Here is a 16,378-nt window from a genome sequence, read left to right as displayed (position 1 = left end):
TGTCTTTGGGCTTCGTGCCATTGAGCCAAGGTGAGTCCCAAAAACTAGCAATCTTGCCATTCCCAATGGAGATAGTAGTTGAGGCATAGAAAAGGTCCATGTCAACCTCGTCACATGGGTTGCCCAAGCACACCCAAAGTTTGGTTGGGTGCCTCCATTCGTACCAAGGCCATCTCAAGCGAAGATCTCTCGCAAATTTTTCAATGTGAAGGATACCTAAGCCTCCAAGACTTTTTGGCCTACAAACCGCCTCCCAATTTAGCTTGCATTTTCCTCCGGTGATCTCCTTTGTTCCGGCCCAAAGAAATGCCCGCTCAATTTTGTTCATGGAAGCCACACACCCCGGTGGAATTCTAAGAGGCGTGAGATGGAAGATAGCTTGGAAGGTGGGGACGGACTTGATAAGGGCTCCTCTTCCGGCAGCATTGATGTTTTTACCATCCCAAGTGATAAGCTTGCCGGCCATTTTATCCTCAAGTGGTTGGAAATCCACCCTTTTAAGCTCCCAAACCGAAAGTGGGAGACCCAAATATTTGATAGGGAAGGAACGCGCGGATGACCGGTAACCCCCAAGCACATCATCAAGATAAACACCATGGCAATGTATAGGAATGTCTCCAGGTTTCACGTATGCAAAGGGTTCAGTTTTCTATACTATGAATACGATTTTGAGTTTTTAAAAATAAAGAAATCACTAGATCCCGGGAGCAAAATAAACTTTTCGGATACCTCCAAGTTATTTCGCCTGCTGCCCTCAAAAAAAGTTATTTCGCCTGCTGTTGTACGTAGCGGTGGGCTCACGGTGTCTCATATCTCCCTACACCTTCCATCGAAAATAAACTAGTTTATTGCCTCCACATACTAGCGATAAGTACATGCTCACTAGACGGACAAACAAGCAAGACAAAGATGTATTACTACATGCTAACTACTCCTAACTACATGGACAAACAAGACAAAGAACGGTGCTATTATGAAATTTCTATTGATGTTAGTTAGTACACTTCTCGCTAAACAAACAAAAAAAATTACCATGTGTCACAACTCACAAACTAACGTGAAGTCCATTCAACCTGTCACCCGTAAGAGCTTAAAATCCAGACGGCGTTCATCGGCAGAAGATGCAGTACATACCAGTACAAAATAAGGCCGACATCTTCTTAAATTACTCCCCACTTTCGTTTCGTGACATCACTTCTGGTATACTATACTTCACCTTGGAGCTAGAGATTGGCCGGTTTTCTTCCTCCTTTCTTCATCACCATCCTTGCAAGTCACCCCCTTCCGTCCGTCTGCCATATATACCTCCACGCCTCCCACTCCCGCTTCTCATCCTCATTCCTAGCTCTGTATCAGCATCCATCGTCCACCTCCGACCTCTCTAATCTCTTTCTCTGTCTGCTCGACAAAGTTAATGGGACAGCACGCCTACAGCCACAGCAGCATGAGCCCATCCACGCCGGCGGCGCAGCAAAAGGAGTCCTCAGGCCACCATGCGATGGTACCTTCCAGGACCACTGCCACGCGGCCGGCGATAAAGATCATCCACATCGTCGCACCGGAGATCATCAAGACCGACGCCGCTAGCTTCCGGGACCTCGTGCAGAGGCTCACCGGGAGGCAGCACAAGCAGCCGCCCACTGCAGTGGAGGACAACAACAGCAAGGCTAGGACGATGTGCGTGGCGCCGACGCCGTCATCTCCAGTAGAAGAGAAGCCACAGAAGAAGAGGTTGCCCGCCACGGCAGCGCTGGCCGAGGATTTCGTGGTGCAGGAGGAGAACAGGAGGAGGAAGAAGATCAAGTGCGAGGTGGTGAAGCTTGAGGAAGGAGAGTTCGGCTTCGGCAGTGACCTTGACCTCGGCGAGCTGTGGATGGACCTCAACCCTGGGGGTTTCTTGAGCTTCTTGGAGGACGAAGTCTTCCAGGGAACGATGGCCCCTGAATTCCTGCAGCCTCCTCCTGGTCTGGGGTCGTCCAGGATGGATTTGATTGGTGAAATGTGCGCTCCCTATCTGGCTTAATTAGGTAGTTAGAGCTGTTTTGTGATCGTTTTGTTTTTGTTGTTGTGAGGATTTTTGCACTTTGGTTGGGAGAATTGGATTCTTTTTTCTCTTCCCCCTGTCTAGATGAACATAGTTGTAGTGGGGGTGTGCAAGCTCTTGCACCCATGGCAACAAATAGTGATTATCTAAGTTACACTGGTGGAATGATCATGGAACGAATGATCCCTTTGGGTAACTACATATGTTTTGATCTCTGAAATGTGAATAATTGTTCTTAGTTTTTGTTCTATCTTGAAGGTGACCTTCTGTGATATTGTTAACTGAATCAAGATCAGTCTTGATCGTCACCATGTTGATGACAGCTGAATTCATTTTTCTTGTGTGCACAAGATGGAGCTCCTTGTCCATGATTCCATTAATTTGGTTGAGTCCAGTTTTTGTAGTGGCTATACCTGCCATAGGGTGCTCGGGGGGTGTTTATTTCTGTTGACTTGTTGCAAAAGGATGTGAACAAATATGTGTGTGTGAATGTACTATCCCCTTGATGGGGAATGGATCTCTTTTGCATCGCAATCTTCTTGGTCAAGTCTTCTCTAGTCCGGTTGTGTGTTGCCATGCATTATCAATATGCAGATGTGTAGGTACGCCGGTAGAAAACGATGCTTACATAGGCTAATCCCTAGCTCGCTAGTTTTAACAATTATTCTTTGTTCTGGTATCTTAAACAAGATCCAAAGGTTCTATTTAATTTGTCCTCAACTTGGAAGAATGGCACGCATATTATACTGCTGATCTGGGATTTTGTACTTATGTACATCAGAAAGTACCGATATAGCCGTGCTGAAGGGCGTCACAAAAAAATTCAGACCTAGTTATTGTGCACAAATTTAGTTGACTGTGCATTCGGTTCTTTGTCAAACCATAGCCGACCACCCATGGAAATATCCAGTACTCCTCCATAATGCATCTTATCCCTATAATAAAAATCCTAGGATATTTTGTGCAATGAGCAACCCTTTGATCTCACAATCAGCCTTTAATTGTGTAGAAGAACTTCCTCCCTGCGTTAACTAGAGTGGGGGCGTGCCCATCGGAACTCTCTCCAAGTCTACCACTCGTCACCTTAATTTTTCACATCATTTTCATGTCCTTAATTCTCTCTAGGTGCAATGCTGGACGATACATGCACACTGGGACTTTTACGGGGGAAGTACTTTGTATCTAGGCAAAATTGACTACAACGCGCGGCAGAATTTTGGCGTTCACTTTCCAATCATGCTTTGATTCAAGGACAAAACACGCTGGACCCATATCTACTGCATTATCCATGTCTCTCCAAGTTGCTGGATATCCATCTCCATTTCTAGTCGTCTCTTGAAAAGTCCAAGTGTCCAATGAAAGCATCTAGCGTCAGCCATAGTGTCCAAAAAAGAACTTTTGGGTGGTGGTGTTTTGTTGTTGGCTTAATACAGTTGTCTCCAACCAATTGCCAAGCAGAAAGTTAGGCTAGACAAAATTGTACAAGCGATTCCCTTTTTTGGCAGTTCCAGAAGTCAGATACAGAGAGGTTGCTGAAAATTAGTTGTCCATATTGATAAAGTATACTTTTCCTGATGGTTGCTGAGCATTTCAGGAGCAATTGTTTACTTGCAACAGTATATTTTATTATGAAAGCTACATGCATTTCCACCGTATTTAAAAAATTGCACATGAAATACCTTGTTATGTGTTCTTATCCACATCTCTTGTTTTGATGGTTCTTCTGTTGGCTTCTGAGTAAAAAATATATGTGAAACTACGAAAGAGCCGGTGTGAACATGTTATCGACAATCGAATAAGTCTCAGCAATAGACTTATAAAAGAAGCAAGCAGGAAACTTTGCTTCTGAATATGGAATTATGAGATAAATAGGTGTAGAAACTAGTTGGAACAATTTAATCCCTCATTTGCGCAAGATGTATGTAAACTAAAAAGGAAGAAGAAAAATCTTTTGGGCGGTGAACTAATTGATTAGCACGATGACATTCCGAAAGCTATCTGATTAATTAGTTGGAAACTACTAAGTGGACTATTGAGGACCACAAGTTGCTGCCCTCTGAGGCTGTACCAACAGCCAACAACAGCATGGTGTCACTAATCAACTCTGTTATCGAAAGAGATGCGCTGATAAACAATAACTACAGCTGATGGGTACTCTACATCTTATTACTAACGTTCTCTGTATCGGTTGGATCCAGGTCCATCAGTGAGAAATTTCTCCAGAGAACAACGTTTCTTTAACCCTAGTGGCTAGGGCTCTCGAGCTGTGATGTCATGGAGCGCACATCAGCAAGGCACATGATGTTTTTTTTCCAACAACCTTCGATTTTGTGGTGTGTGCTATGTAACAATAATAGAAGCTACTCGGAAAAAAAAAAGGTAGAAGCTAGGATAAATTGCAAATCTGAATGACTATATTCACTTAGGATTCCTTTGCAATGGATTTCATATTTTTCCTACAGGTTCCTTGGCACTATACGTTTCATAGGAAAAATTCCATGGGCACCAACCTCTTGAAAATATTCTAGGGTTTTCCTATAAGTAATCAAACAACATTTCGATCCTGTAGGATTCAAGAATCCCTGACATGACAAGGACGCTAATAAACTACTATTAGTATTAGCATTTAGCAATGCAGAATATAGAACCATGAGTTGGTACTAAACATGCCTACTTTTCCAAGGGAAGGGGAAAATATCGCAATGGTGAGCTGGGCTGATGATGCCAATCAACTTATTAGACCCAAGTGTCAACTCCTAATTAAAGATGCAGGTACGAGAAGTACCGATCCAGGTCCAGGATAGCAAGTTGCCGGCACCCGGACGGCGACAGGCTGATGCAACACTTGTCAAGTTGTTCTATGATTGATCCTTCCTCTTGCGTTCCTCCCGAGGAGCAGGCAGCTGCGGACGTAGGTAGGTGCAGGCCACCATTTTCCAAACCGCTCTCCGACTTGACTTCCCGGTCGTGCGATAGTTCTGGTTTGGTTTTGGGAGTAGCGGCAGCAACGGCGGCGATTGTTTTGCACCTTTCGGTCTCTCTCTCTCTCTCTCTCTCTCTCTTTCTGTCAGGGGGCCACTTGCCCCAGGAAAACGAAACAAATCACCAATTGCCCAGTTGGCGACTGCAAGGATCAGTGTGGCAAGGTGACAGGATACCTAACGGGACAAGGCGTGCACAGGCTCATCGGCGACGTGAATGCCTGTGAATGGTGCCTTGTGCACACGTCTCTCGATCATACCAGGCACGATGTTATTAATGTGTGATAGCAGAAGACAACGTGTTGTCTAGTAGATGGTGTAGACCTCTCAGTTTTCGGTCATGCTTTTTTGGAGCAGCACGAAGTCTAGAAACCTCAGAATCAACATCACTCGACACCGAAAATGAAAAGGGAAACACCACATTCATCGCAACTCCAGCACACCGCTCCAAAGAAGAAATCAGCGCTCCTTATTATCGAAGAAACACTACTTGCCATCGGAAGGGAACTTTCCCTTTTATGTGACGGAACAAGATAGATTGGACCACGGCTAAAAGTTCAACTCTGAGAGAACACGAGCGTCTAGGTCGCAATAGCTGAATATGACATCGCATGCATACACCAGTTCTGCAGATAGCCTAGCTAACATATGGAACAGAACTTTGTGATTCGAAAAGTATCTTTTCACAATCAAGTATGGAGTGTTCTCTCTGATAGCAGCCTCAACAACAAGATCTTGCAGCCCAGACAACAGTGCACAATCAAGTACTGTATATGGTTTCCGCAAAACAATGTAATTACAGGGAAGATATCCCAGGTACATGTAACCAACCGCAAGGGTGTAAATACCTAATTGGGCACCCCCAAAAAATCAGTCCATCCGTAGAGCAGGTACAAATTCGATGTCGCGGTGACACTGGATGCGCTAATGGTTCGTATGGTATAGTATCTTGCACTACCGGTGCCGCCTCACTTAAATCAAGTGCAAATGCAGCAGTTGCTGGTCTGTTCTCTGTTGATGAGCTATATACATCACAGACTATTTGTGTAACCCAAGTTTCCCCTCACTCAATGTGTTCTTTATCCTTTTATAGGTATTTTACACGTACGGGCCTGGGTCCAGGTGTGCATGCTGAACTACATATAATACTCACCAGAGGTCCACAGATACAAACCTGCTACTGATTTTCAAATAACAGCAGCCACTTGTGAATCTGAAATGAAGACAGGAGGAGGGTTAGATATTCAGATTAGTGGCTTGAATACAGTTGGGAAAATAACGGACATTATTGCATTAGTAAAAAAAATTTAGTGACTTCAAAAATACTCTGGTAGCAGTGGCTAAACATTGCGTACCTTCAAGAGTTGAACAGATTTCCAACTAACACAGATCTATCGTTTCTTCCATGAGTAGCTCGTCTACGCTGTGGAGGTGCATAAACTGTTATTGGGAGGACCCAGTCCCCCTTCTCCCTTTTCTCAACAAGAAGTGGATGCTCATACCTGCCAAAGAGAGACAAGAATTGCCAACTCAAAGCTAGCGACCGGAATATTCACACTTAACCAATACCATACAACGCTTCTAACATACTTGCTAAACATTACGAAAGTAACAATATCTCTGAAGGAACTGGTTAACGGTTATAAACATAAGTTGTGCATAGCTTGTGTGTAGTCAATGTTTTAAAACTTTGACCCCTAATACGTCTAAAAATACATGGATTGAGCATCCATGAATAATATTTTGTATTTCTCTTGCAAGTCTTATATGTTATATATCTTCTTACTACTTCTAGGCATATTATCAAAATAATGTATCGGAGACTGAAACATTTTGTGGTGAACACATCTACATCGAAAGAGTAATAGTAAACACAAATCGACTCCAATAAATCATCATGTTACATACCTAGATGGGTCCATTCCTGCAGGGGTTGTGAAGAACTCAAATCTAAGGGACCACTGTACAGAGACCTTTGAAGTAGCAAATGACATTGGTCCGTCAATAGGAACGGAAAAGAGAAAGCTCGTCTGATGAAGATCTGCAACAACTTCATGATGTTCACTGTGTACCTGTTCACAGAGTCAACGTTGGATCACAAAATAAAACAGGTATTGGTGTTCTACAGATAGAAGTCAATATTCAAATAGACCAAGCTACTTGAATAATAAGCTAGTAAGACTCATGACATCTGATATTGTTGGGATATGTTTATTGTTGTCATCACCATAAAGTAAAATAAAAAGAGTTCTTATTAAATTATGTCTTGATCATTAGGGCATGAATTATCATGTGAATGTTTGACGTCATTAGCCCATTTTCCTTTTATATTTTCTCAATATTAAAAAACAAAGTGACGGCTGTGAAAAGTGCCACTACAAAGTCGATAAATTAGGAAAGGTATCATCAGGCTACATGTTCCACTAATCGTGGACAATAATACCATTCCTTCTTCCTTTTACTAACTCTCTTTCATCCATGGCAGGTTATGCTTTCACACCTACCAATGGGCACATCCAACCTCAGGCAGCTCCTGGTGGCATTTGGTTCAGAGAGCACCAAACATCAGCAACCACACCGAGGAGGTTGAGCCTTGAATGCTGGCTGGCGGGCCTGCGAGCACAACAGCCTGCTCCAAAAAGCCACCTGAGCAGACGAGTGATAATTACCAGGAAGCCTAGGTCCCCTTCGCTAACCCGTAGTTGGGCTGAGGTGGTCGGCCGCTCGTCGTTGAGTGTGGTGGTGCCGCCTAGGTCCCCTTCTCGGTGTTGCAAAGATTTTAACACCAACATCAGTTTGGACTCTGCTTTGCATTCCCAGTTTGCCTTGCTGCACACAGAGCTTGTTCAGCTTGTCAATGCCCGCGTCGAAGATGTGGCTCGTCCTTTGCGTGATGAGATGACTAAATTGAAGCTTTTACTGGTGCGTGTTACCGAGTCTGTGGAGCATGCAGACTTGTTTGCTTCATGTGAGTCCTCTAGGCATGAGTCCTCTGAGCAGGAGTCGCCTGTGGTTGTTGATGATGATGTAGTCGCTGCGGTGGCGTCAAAGGCTGGTGATGAAGCCATTGATGACACGGCCCATGTGGAGACAGATATGGTTGGGGAGGAATGCTTCTTTGGTTGTTTCTCCCCTCGGGCCTCCCCGTCGCCCCAACCTGATGTGCCTAGGCTCTAAGTGCGAGGACATCGATGTGATCCAGATCATGCCCGACCTGCAGGAGCTGTGTGAGGGCCTCTCCCCTCCTCTATCGATGGTTCACTTGCAGGTGGACTCGCTTGTGACTTCGGAGGTGGCTTCCACACCACCACCGGTGGAGGCAAGCCGTTGTGGCGATAAGGTCATCGAGTCAAGCGCTTTGGCACCTAACTCTGATGCGCTCTTTGCTAAGGAGCTTGGTGACCTTCTTGCCAGGTTGGAGGCGTAGCCCCGGATCTAGCAAGGAGATTGCTCGCCTCCTAGAGGATAAGTCTTCGAGTGGCAAAATCCAGAAGGTGATAGAGTACCTCAGAAGCAGAAGCAGGAAAAGTGGTGCCACAAGAAAGGAGGCCGCAGTTGGTTGATGGATGTATTTTCTCTGTAATTTTTATAGTTGTAGGAGTTGCTTGGGTTGGGAGTAGTCTCTTGTGTTGTAGGTGTTGCTGGTGTTTGTGGTTGTTGGTGGTGTCGTTGTAACGGTCTTTCCATCCAGTTTCCCGGTAATTAACTGGGCAATTCTCTTCTTAATTAATGGATTGGGGCAAAGCTTTTGCCCCCCTTTCAAAAAAAAAATACCAGGAAGATAGCGGATGTTCATGTCTAGTGGTGGGGATGTAAAAGGATGACCACATCTGCAAGCTCCTGCCCAGTAAATAATCAATTCATGGAGGTGGCAGCTCAATTACATCGCAGATATGGTGCGATTCATGCTGCGTCCAACTTTGGATTCAAGGTGAAGATGGCAACTTCACCCTGTCCATGCGTTTAACAACTTTGTGTAGCAGAAGAGGATGATGGTAGCAGACCAGCTCCAGCTACAATGAACCGCATGAGGGTAACCCCTTAGTTAGATTTGCCCACATCGGCCAACACCACAATAAAAGATGAGGGTGTTTGCATCCAAAACATGTGAAATAAGAAGGCCGGCAGCATTTTTGAATACAGTGATTTTGCAGTGCAATCTATTGAAGGCGGAACTTCATAGTACTATTTATCAAGATAAGGTACTTCGGAATGGCACACATCAAAATTAATTCCAGCAAATAACACCAGGTACAATGTACTAATCAGACTCCATGCACAAATGGCAGATACCCCTGTAGTTGCAGAAAGGATACCTTGGTTATTGTGGGTGAGACCCTTCTTGAAGGATGTATTACACGAGGATTAATTGTCTCTGATGTTTCCAAGGTTACAGATACCTGTGAAGCACCATAACTAGTTAATCCCAATTCAATACATAATAATTCATGAAGCTTGGTATTTTACCTCTAGGCATCTACGTATTCCAGTTCCATGGAAAAAAGTGAGTGCTCCACCAATCTGCAACCAGTAAACTCAGAAAATTAACTTCATCAACAATAAAACAGTAAACCAGTAACAAGCATAATATAATAAGGCTAATTAGAATACCATATCACCAAAGTAATAAGTTGAGTCAGAATTCTTCGGTGAGAAACGAAGCAAGACTTGATCATCTATTCGTATATTGTATGATCTTCCTCTCATAAAGCCTTCTGCTGCAAAACATTGGAATGGCAACTAAGCATTGGAAACCGACTTTGGTCACACAGCATATAAATTTACAACAGGAGAAGTGATAAACTAAAAGGCATGGTGGCTTACATCCAGACGGTTCAACATGTTTTGGTGTGAGAGGGAGTCCAACATCATCTTTTGGTCTATCGGAATCTAAAGAAAACCTTTGACCGTTTGGTGGAGGGTGATCTAAATGCAGATGATCTAGCTTCCTTAGAGGTGACACCATTCCTGTTTGTACCAATTACTTCATTAAACACCCACAGTGAAAGTATAAGGCCATCTGATATAATAATATATTTAACATAAGACATTTACACATGCTCATAAAATTTGTTCATACAGAACCCTGACTCTTTTATGGAAAAGACAAATAGGTAGCATTCTCATGGAAACTGGACTAATATAACACTTGTTATTTCATTGTGAAATGGAAGGAGAATAAATCTGGTTAAAAAACATGAGGAGATACCTCAAAAAAAAGTTTTATTTGAAAAGGTGAGGATCACTAGAAAAGTCCTTGTTAAACGAAAAGTAAAAAAAAAAGTAGACGCAAGGAAGAAGATAAATCCTATAGAACGAAAGATGACAGCATTTTGAAGGTGGTATTTCCTTGTGAGTATTGCAGCTCTCGCACAACCCCACAATAACTATAAGGTTCACTCTTTACCTCCACCATGATCGTCTGAAATCTCGGACACTGACAATCGAGGAATGGCACTATATGATGGGAAAGTGGAGCCCTCTCCCTGAGAATACAATGCTTCATTGGTGGAGAGACGTGATGACAGCGAGTGTGTGGATGTTGAGTTCCTGAGGGGGAATTCCGTATTTGATTTGGAAGGGTTGTATGAGGAAACCGATGAAACTTCATCTTTCGAACTATCATATCCTTCTTCTAGATCAGTATTATCATTTGCTCTGATCTGCAATAAGAGGATATAGGTCCGCATGGGTTCAATCAGCAATCATGGATATCACTGATTAACATGATTTAGTCAATAAATTGCTGGCTACACATAGATGAAAAATATCAAATGTTGGAGAACAGTTCAGTTCCTACTAACATTTTCATCAGTTGATAAAACTACCAAATACAGATCTGCTGAGTACTGATACAGATGACTATGGACAAATCATACAAGACATCCCCATAGAAACAAACTCATACAAGAAACGTGTAAGAAACAGATAAAACATAATTACGTGTCATGAATCTGAGAAATGGGTTAGAAGCTAAATAAGGACTCACCCATTCCGAATCTTCATCTTTTTCCCTCCAAAATATGCTCAGTTGCTCAACTGAGAGTGGGAAACTCCCTGAGATATGCAAACAGTTTAGCATTGCTGATGATAACATGGTAGTAAATACTTTAGTATTACTAGATTTGTGTCTGCAGCAATCCTTTGTTGTTTCGAATCTCCATGTTAATTGAGGAGTGTGTTGTCAGTCTCCAGTAGTTATTTAAAAAGCCTGTCGTGTATGTAGATTTTCATGAAAAATAGAAAGCTACAAGTATTTTCCTAAAAGAGGCAACCACTGGAATTCATCCACCTAGAGGGACCCCGGTGGAACTGGAATTGACTTAAAGAGTGTCCGTGTTGCACAAAATCACTTGTGTGCCACTAAGGACAAGGTGTTATGACATCATTTTTCACACAAAGCACAAAAAAGTCGTACCAACAGAACAAAGATGTGAAGCTGTATGAAAACTTTGAAAGGATCATTATGGCTAACAATCACAGCAAGAACTCTGAGGAGTGGATGTAGCAATACAGACTATATGATTCATTAATGCATAGAGAAGACGGTGTGTATGCAAAAAAGGGCTTCATCATTGAGAATATGATGGTAGTTACGTATACCCGTAATTATTTTCGACCTTGGCAAAAAAAAATAGATAGCACCCCTGCAGATTTAATGTATTGCTTTTAGTTTGATAGAAAAATATGCACCAGATATTACATCAAGGATCAAGCGAAGTCCGTAACTCTAGAGAGTAAGCACGCATGCTTCAGTGAATGAGTCATAATACTTAATAGAAAAATAGTTTAATCAACAACATACTTTTGAAAATCAGCAGAGAAGTAACACAGAGTGGTTTAAGTGCAACGCAAATTATTGCATTCACATTACTGACCTTCTTCATCAAGTAAGTTGCTGCTTTTCTGGGAAACACATATCTGTAAAGGGACTCGAGCTTCCTACAGAAACAAAACCAATTTTAAGCCATCCTTCTGAGATGTGACTTAATTATTATGCTTGAGACTTGGATAATTGCATGACAGACTGGGTATGAAGTAGAACATGATGCTAGCAAATAAGAAAAATGTATCAAGTTGCATTTTTCAGTACAGTAAGAACTTTTAACAAACTCTGCTCAAGGCTAGCTTAAGAAGCATGGAAAAACATTAACGATCAGGCTCTCTTTAAGAAGATGCAAAAACTAACATTAGCCATAGCGTTTCTTGTGTGATAGAGAAACAGATGGAACATATAATGCTCAAACATACAGAAGCCTGATGCTGCCTCCCATTACAAAATAACGGAGGCACACATACATGATGAACCAAAATAAAAGAAATTATCATCGCATTCTTCTGGTCCTACAGGCCAGGTTGAGCTAGAAGCCTAGAACTAAGATCAGTCAATGTCTTTCTGTCGTACGTTGGGTCTACAGGTTCTCATGCGCTAAATCCCCAGGCATAAAACGTTATTGTGAAGAATGTTTTTGAAACTTAAGCAAGATCGTTTAGTTAGAACTGTATGTCTTAACACTTCAGTAAACTTGACTTAAAGAGTATCCATTGGATAGAAGGTTGTATGGATAATTGGTCAAGGATTGAGCAGCCACGCCCCGTTTTGCACGGTATTTACTTGGTTTTCATATCTTATGCTAAAATCAAATATCTATATCTAAACAATGCCTTTTGTTCTAAGTACATTTCCTTTCTCGGATAGTTAGAACATTAGATCCAAAATGATCCCACTAGACTTGTACTAAACATGCACTAGAAGTACTTCACAAGTCACTGGCTAGAGCACTAAGTTTGGAGAATAATAAAAATTACCAATGAAAGTATGGATCGTTACCATATCAAAAAGTTAAAATATTTCGGTACAGAATATCTGAACTTCAGGAGTTCAATTTTATGTCAACTGAAAGAAGAAAACTCACCAACTGAATGGCACTATTTACATGGCCTTTAGTTTGATCTCCATTACTCTCAATCAATCCCCCAGACAATGTACTCCTAACATAATAAATATACCGAATACTGATTCCCCTATATGATGGTGGTAAAATCTTCGGGAGCTCAAGACGTACAATATCTGCAGAAGGTTTATTTTTCAGCTGAGTTACAATTTCTAAAAAAAGATTGTAAATCCTACGCGAGGGAGTTTAGTTAAGCTAGCAGGTTAACAGGAGACAATTTTCCGCTATCCGCTGAAGATCCTAGGCCAAACAGGAACCAACGATCATAAAGTGTCGGAGAAACATGCATGTGTGATGTGCCATATCCCTAAATCCTCATAGTCATTACCCAGCTATAGCCAATACTGTTATTCTTGTTTGAATTCACATGCAGAATCATGGATGCTTAAAGTTTGACTTTAAGGTAATGCGAAAAACAAAGACATGTATAGATCGATAACTATTACTCCCTCCAATCCATAATAAGTGTCGGGGTTTTAGTTCAAATTAGCTCAAATTTGAACTAGGCACCAGACACTTATTATGGATCGGAGGGACTGAGGGAGTAGTTAAAATCAAATACAAGGAAAACATAGAATGCAGGTAAAGCATAGAATACTAGGCACCAGACACTTATTATGGATCGGAGGGACTAAAGGAAATTCCATTTACTGTATTACACCAGCATTTGTACACTACTAGGCAATAATGCAGGTAAAGCATATGAACAATATTTATGTTTCAAGCAATCTAGGAATGGACATCACATAAGTGCAGTATTAGACCTCCATTAATCCTCCAAAACAAGAGACAACTTACATGTTTTTGTTTGCCCCGAAGCAATTATTACTTTAGAGACTAATGATGGCGCCGAACAATCCAAAAACAAATATTCACCTATGTTACCAAACACAACACCATTGGATTATCAGACATAAAATAAAAGATGCATGGATCAATTATTCACATATTATAGCTAGACTGTACCTCTCCTTTGCTTAGACCCTGGTAAGGGCTTTGGAACAGAGAACCATTGACTATCCAACTTCTCAATTCCTTTAAGTTCAAATGATAGCCCATCTACCAAGAGAGATGGGATATCTTCGCCCGACACCGTTCCCGCATCATCGTTTAAACTGGTGGGGCTACAGATTACTATAGTCGCGGTAACTGAATCACCAGGTCTGTACACCTCCTTATCTGTCTGGAGTTTAAACTTCGGAGACAGCTGCTGTTTGGCAGCAGCGTCAACCTTACTATCCTCGAACCACCCAACACTTTTGAAAAAGGAGAGCCCTTGCGGAAGTGGAAGTCTGAGTGACATATCACCAGACCAGGTAACCTTGTTCAATTCAACAAATTTCAACCGGCCGATCGAGAATGAATAGGCCCACGAGATACATCGTCTTCTAAAGCTGTGGCTGATAACCAATGATACAGTCCACCTGCAGGTTCATCATGATTAAAATTATGGTTAATATCATCAAACTGCAACGGTAACTCAGCCGGGAGGATTTTCTCCAAGTCAAATAATTTCTAAACAAATCTAAATTCTCTCCATAAACAGGAGAACTGTGATTTTCCCCAGAGTTAACAAAGCCTTTGCAAAAATTTCCAGGTAGAGAAACTTCTGTTTGTTTAACCTGGGAGCCGATAATCAATTGTAAATTTGCCCTACAGGTATTTCTGGCACTAACTAATACACTTGATGTTCAAACGGAAACCAGGACAAACCATAATACCCTTTAGTTGCCTAGGAGCTGCCTTGGGTTCAAATTATGCTGCATACATCATGTTTGTGATGATCCTGAATGACAATGCCTTTGAACATAAAGGTGATCAGCTCAATCAACTCAAAGCACCATGCCAATCTGAAATCTACCACACATCAGGGCAGCTCGGATCTGGGAGCAGCCCCGATGGTCAGGTCGACAGAGATGCTGGATCCAGTGGCAGCTCGCGGACTCCTCCGTGGCAAGGGCTGCGGGAGACGGTTGAAGGAGGAGAACGTCGGGCGCTCGGGTGAGGGCAAAATCACCAGCAATGGACGCATTTACACTAAGAAGTCGTTTGGAAACCACGCTTTCCTTTCATTTGTAGCATTTTGAAATGAATACATTTCATTTACACTGTAATTCCAGAAATGGACACTTGTTTGGTTGCCACAGGAATTGCAAATGACAGTAGAATACAATATTGAATTTGTAAATGGCTTCCATGGACTAAAATAAAAACGCATGCATCACATGATTGCAACAAGTATTTGTCATAATTTTTGACCTTAAAACAGTCTACAAAATACTGAAACATAGATCATAATCCACATATCATCCAAGTTCCAAAGTTCTAGTCCATAAAACATAAATGCATCAACTTAATAAATACAAGTTCCAGAGTTTAAATAAGTTAGTAAATAAGTTGCAAATGGTAGACTGCTACATCACAAAGGAGAATCTCAATCATGTGCTTAAACCTGATGGACAATTTATCTGCCCACACAAGGGCTGTTTCAAAAATAAACCTACCTAATGCACCGGGTGCCTATGCACCACAACTGAGGGAGACAATGAGGTGGAGTTGGGCAGCTGCCTCGGTTGAAGCTGAAGGTTGTTGTGGCTGCTTGTTTAAAAGAAAAGATTAAATAGGAGAAGAAAAAGAGGAGATTGGGAGAGAAGAGATCAGGCAGAAGGGGAGGTTACCTGGAGGTCGACGGGGAGCCGGAGGGATCGCGGCAGCACGAGCTTCCAAGGCGAGTTGGCGTCCGTCTAGATCTTGATCTGGAGACGCAGGGACACTAGATGGCGGCGGATGGGATCAGGGAGGGAGGGAGGTGGCGATGTAGAGGAAGGAGGATCCTGCGAGGTGGATGGAGGGAGAATTGGGTTGGATTGGTCGCAGCGAAGACGAGAAGAGACCAGATCAAATCTGAGGAGGAAAGGGAGGGCTTACCAATGGAGAAGATGAGTCCGGCTGGACCTCGGATCCCCACTCCGCGCCAACCCAGCAGAGGGGGCGACGGAGGAGGGTTTCGAGGTGGCGGCGTGCCTCGGTGGAGTGAGGCAAGTGCGACGGTGGCGCCGGCGAAAATCTTGGCCTCGGTTCCGGATTTGGGAGAAAGATGGACGACGGCACGGTGGCAAGCCTGGATCTCAGCCGGATAGTTTTTACTACTTTGGGGACGCCTCGACCTCGAGTGTGAAAGCCCAAAAACGCAGGTGGTGGTGCGATCTCAATCCGACGGCTCCTTCTTTTCTTCAACCTCCATCCACCCTCCTGCCACGGTTACAGCCACACGCCCTAAAGTCTGCCGACTCTGCTTACTATGGTGTCCGACGTCCCGAGGCCATCCCTGCTCCACAAGGGACGCTGCAGGCGTCCCGGACAGAGCGAAAAGCGAGGCGGGGAGTGGCGAGACTGAC

General features: G+C 42.9%; 2 protein-coding genes across 4 annotated transcripts; one reads left to right on the top strand and one right to left on the bottom strand.

Annotated features, from left to right (window-relative positions):
- The first annotated feature begins 1,186 nt into the window (after positions 1-1,186).
- On the top strand, positions 1,187-2,294 carry LOC127312953 (uncharacterized). Its single transcript, XM_051343489.2, has one exon. The coding sequence runs from the start codon at positions 1,415-1,417 to the stop codon at positions 2,021-2,023; it is 609 nt and encodes a 202-aa protein (XP_051199449.1). The 5' UTR covers positions 1,187-1,414; the 3' UTR covers positions 2,024-2,294.
- A 3,466-nt stretch (positions 2,295-5,760) lies between these two features.
- Positions 5,761-16,171, bottom strand: LOC127312954 (uncharacterized). 3 transcript variants are annotated; one of them, XM_051343491.2, is made up of 16 exons: positions 15,909-16,162; positions 15,659-15,814; positions 15,485-15,575; positions 13,947-14,404; positions 13,779-13,856; positions 12,942-13,096; positions 11,904-11,967; positions 11,015-11,082; positions 10,433-10,688; positions 9,850-9,993; positions 9,637-9,743; positions 9,493-9,546; positions 9,342-9,425; positions 6,934-7,097; positions 6,381-6,527; positions 5,761-6,238 (listed from the first exon to the last, which is right to left on the bottom strand). In XM_051343491.2, exons 4-15 carry the CDS (start codon positions 14,281-14,283, stop codon positions 6,383-6,385), a joined length of 1,656 nt encoding a protein of 551 aa, XP_051199451.1. In that variant the 5' UTR covers positions 14,284-14,404; positions 15,485-15,575; positions 15,659-15,814; positions 15,909-16,162; the 3' UTR covers positions 5,761-6,238; positions 6,381-6,382. The 3 variants fall into 3 exon arrangements, with proteins under 3 accessions (XP_051199451.1, XP_051199452.1, XP_051199453.1); XM_051343492.2 differs by lacking the exon at positions 15,485-15,575 and having other exon boundaries at positions 15,909-16,163; XM_051343493.2 differs by lacking the exons at positions 5,761-6,238; positions 6,381-6,527; positions 6,934-7,097 and adding an exon at positions 8,828-9,038 and having other exon boundaries at positions 15,909-16,171.
- Positions 16,172-16,378: the final 207 nt, after the last annotated feature.

This window comes from Lolium perenne, chromosome 7, assembly GCF_019359855.2.
Source record: "Lolium perenne isolate Kyuss_39 chromosome 7, Kyuss_2.0, whole genome shotgun sequence".
NCBI classification, from domain to species: Eukaryota; Viridiplantae; Streptophyta; class Magnoliopsida; order Poales; family Poaceae; genus Lolium; species Lolium perenne.
This window is presented reverse-complemented; position numbering and strand designations above follow the sequence as displayed.

Excerpts from the sequence above, each read along its gene's own strand:
- LOC127312953 (XM_051343489.2), top strand. The coding sequence starts at position 1,415 with ATGGGACAGCACGCCTACAGCCACAGCAGCATGAGCCCATCCACGCCG.
- LOC127312954 (XM_051343492.2), bottom strand. The coding sequence starts at position 14,283 with ATGTCACTCAGACTTCCACTTCCGCAAGGGCTCTCCTTTTTCAAAAGT. Across the intron at positions 13,097-13,778 it reads TTCGGGGCAAACAAAAACAT|ATATTGTACGTCTTGAGCTC; the intron begins GTAAGTTGTCTC and ends AACCTTCTGCAG. Across the intron at positions 9,547-9,636 it reads CTTATTACTTTGGTGATATG|ATTGGTGGAGCACTCACTTT; the intron begins GTATTCTAATTA and ends TACTGGTTGCAG.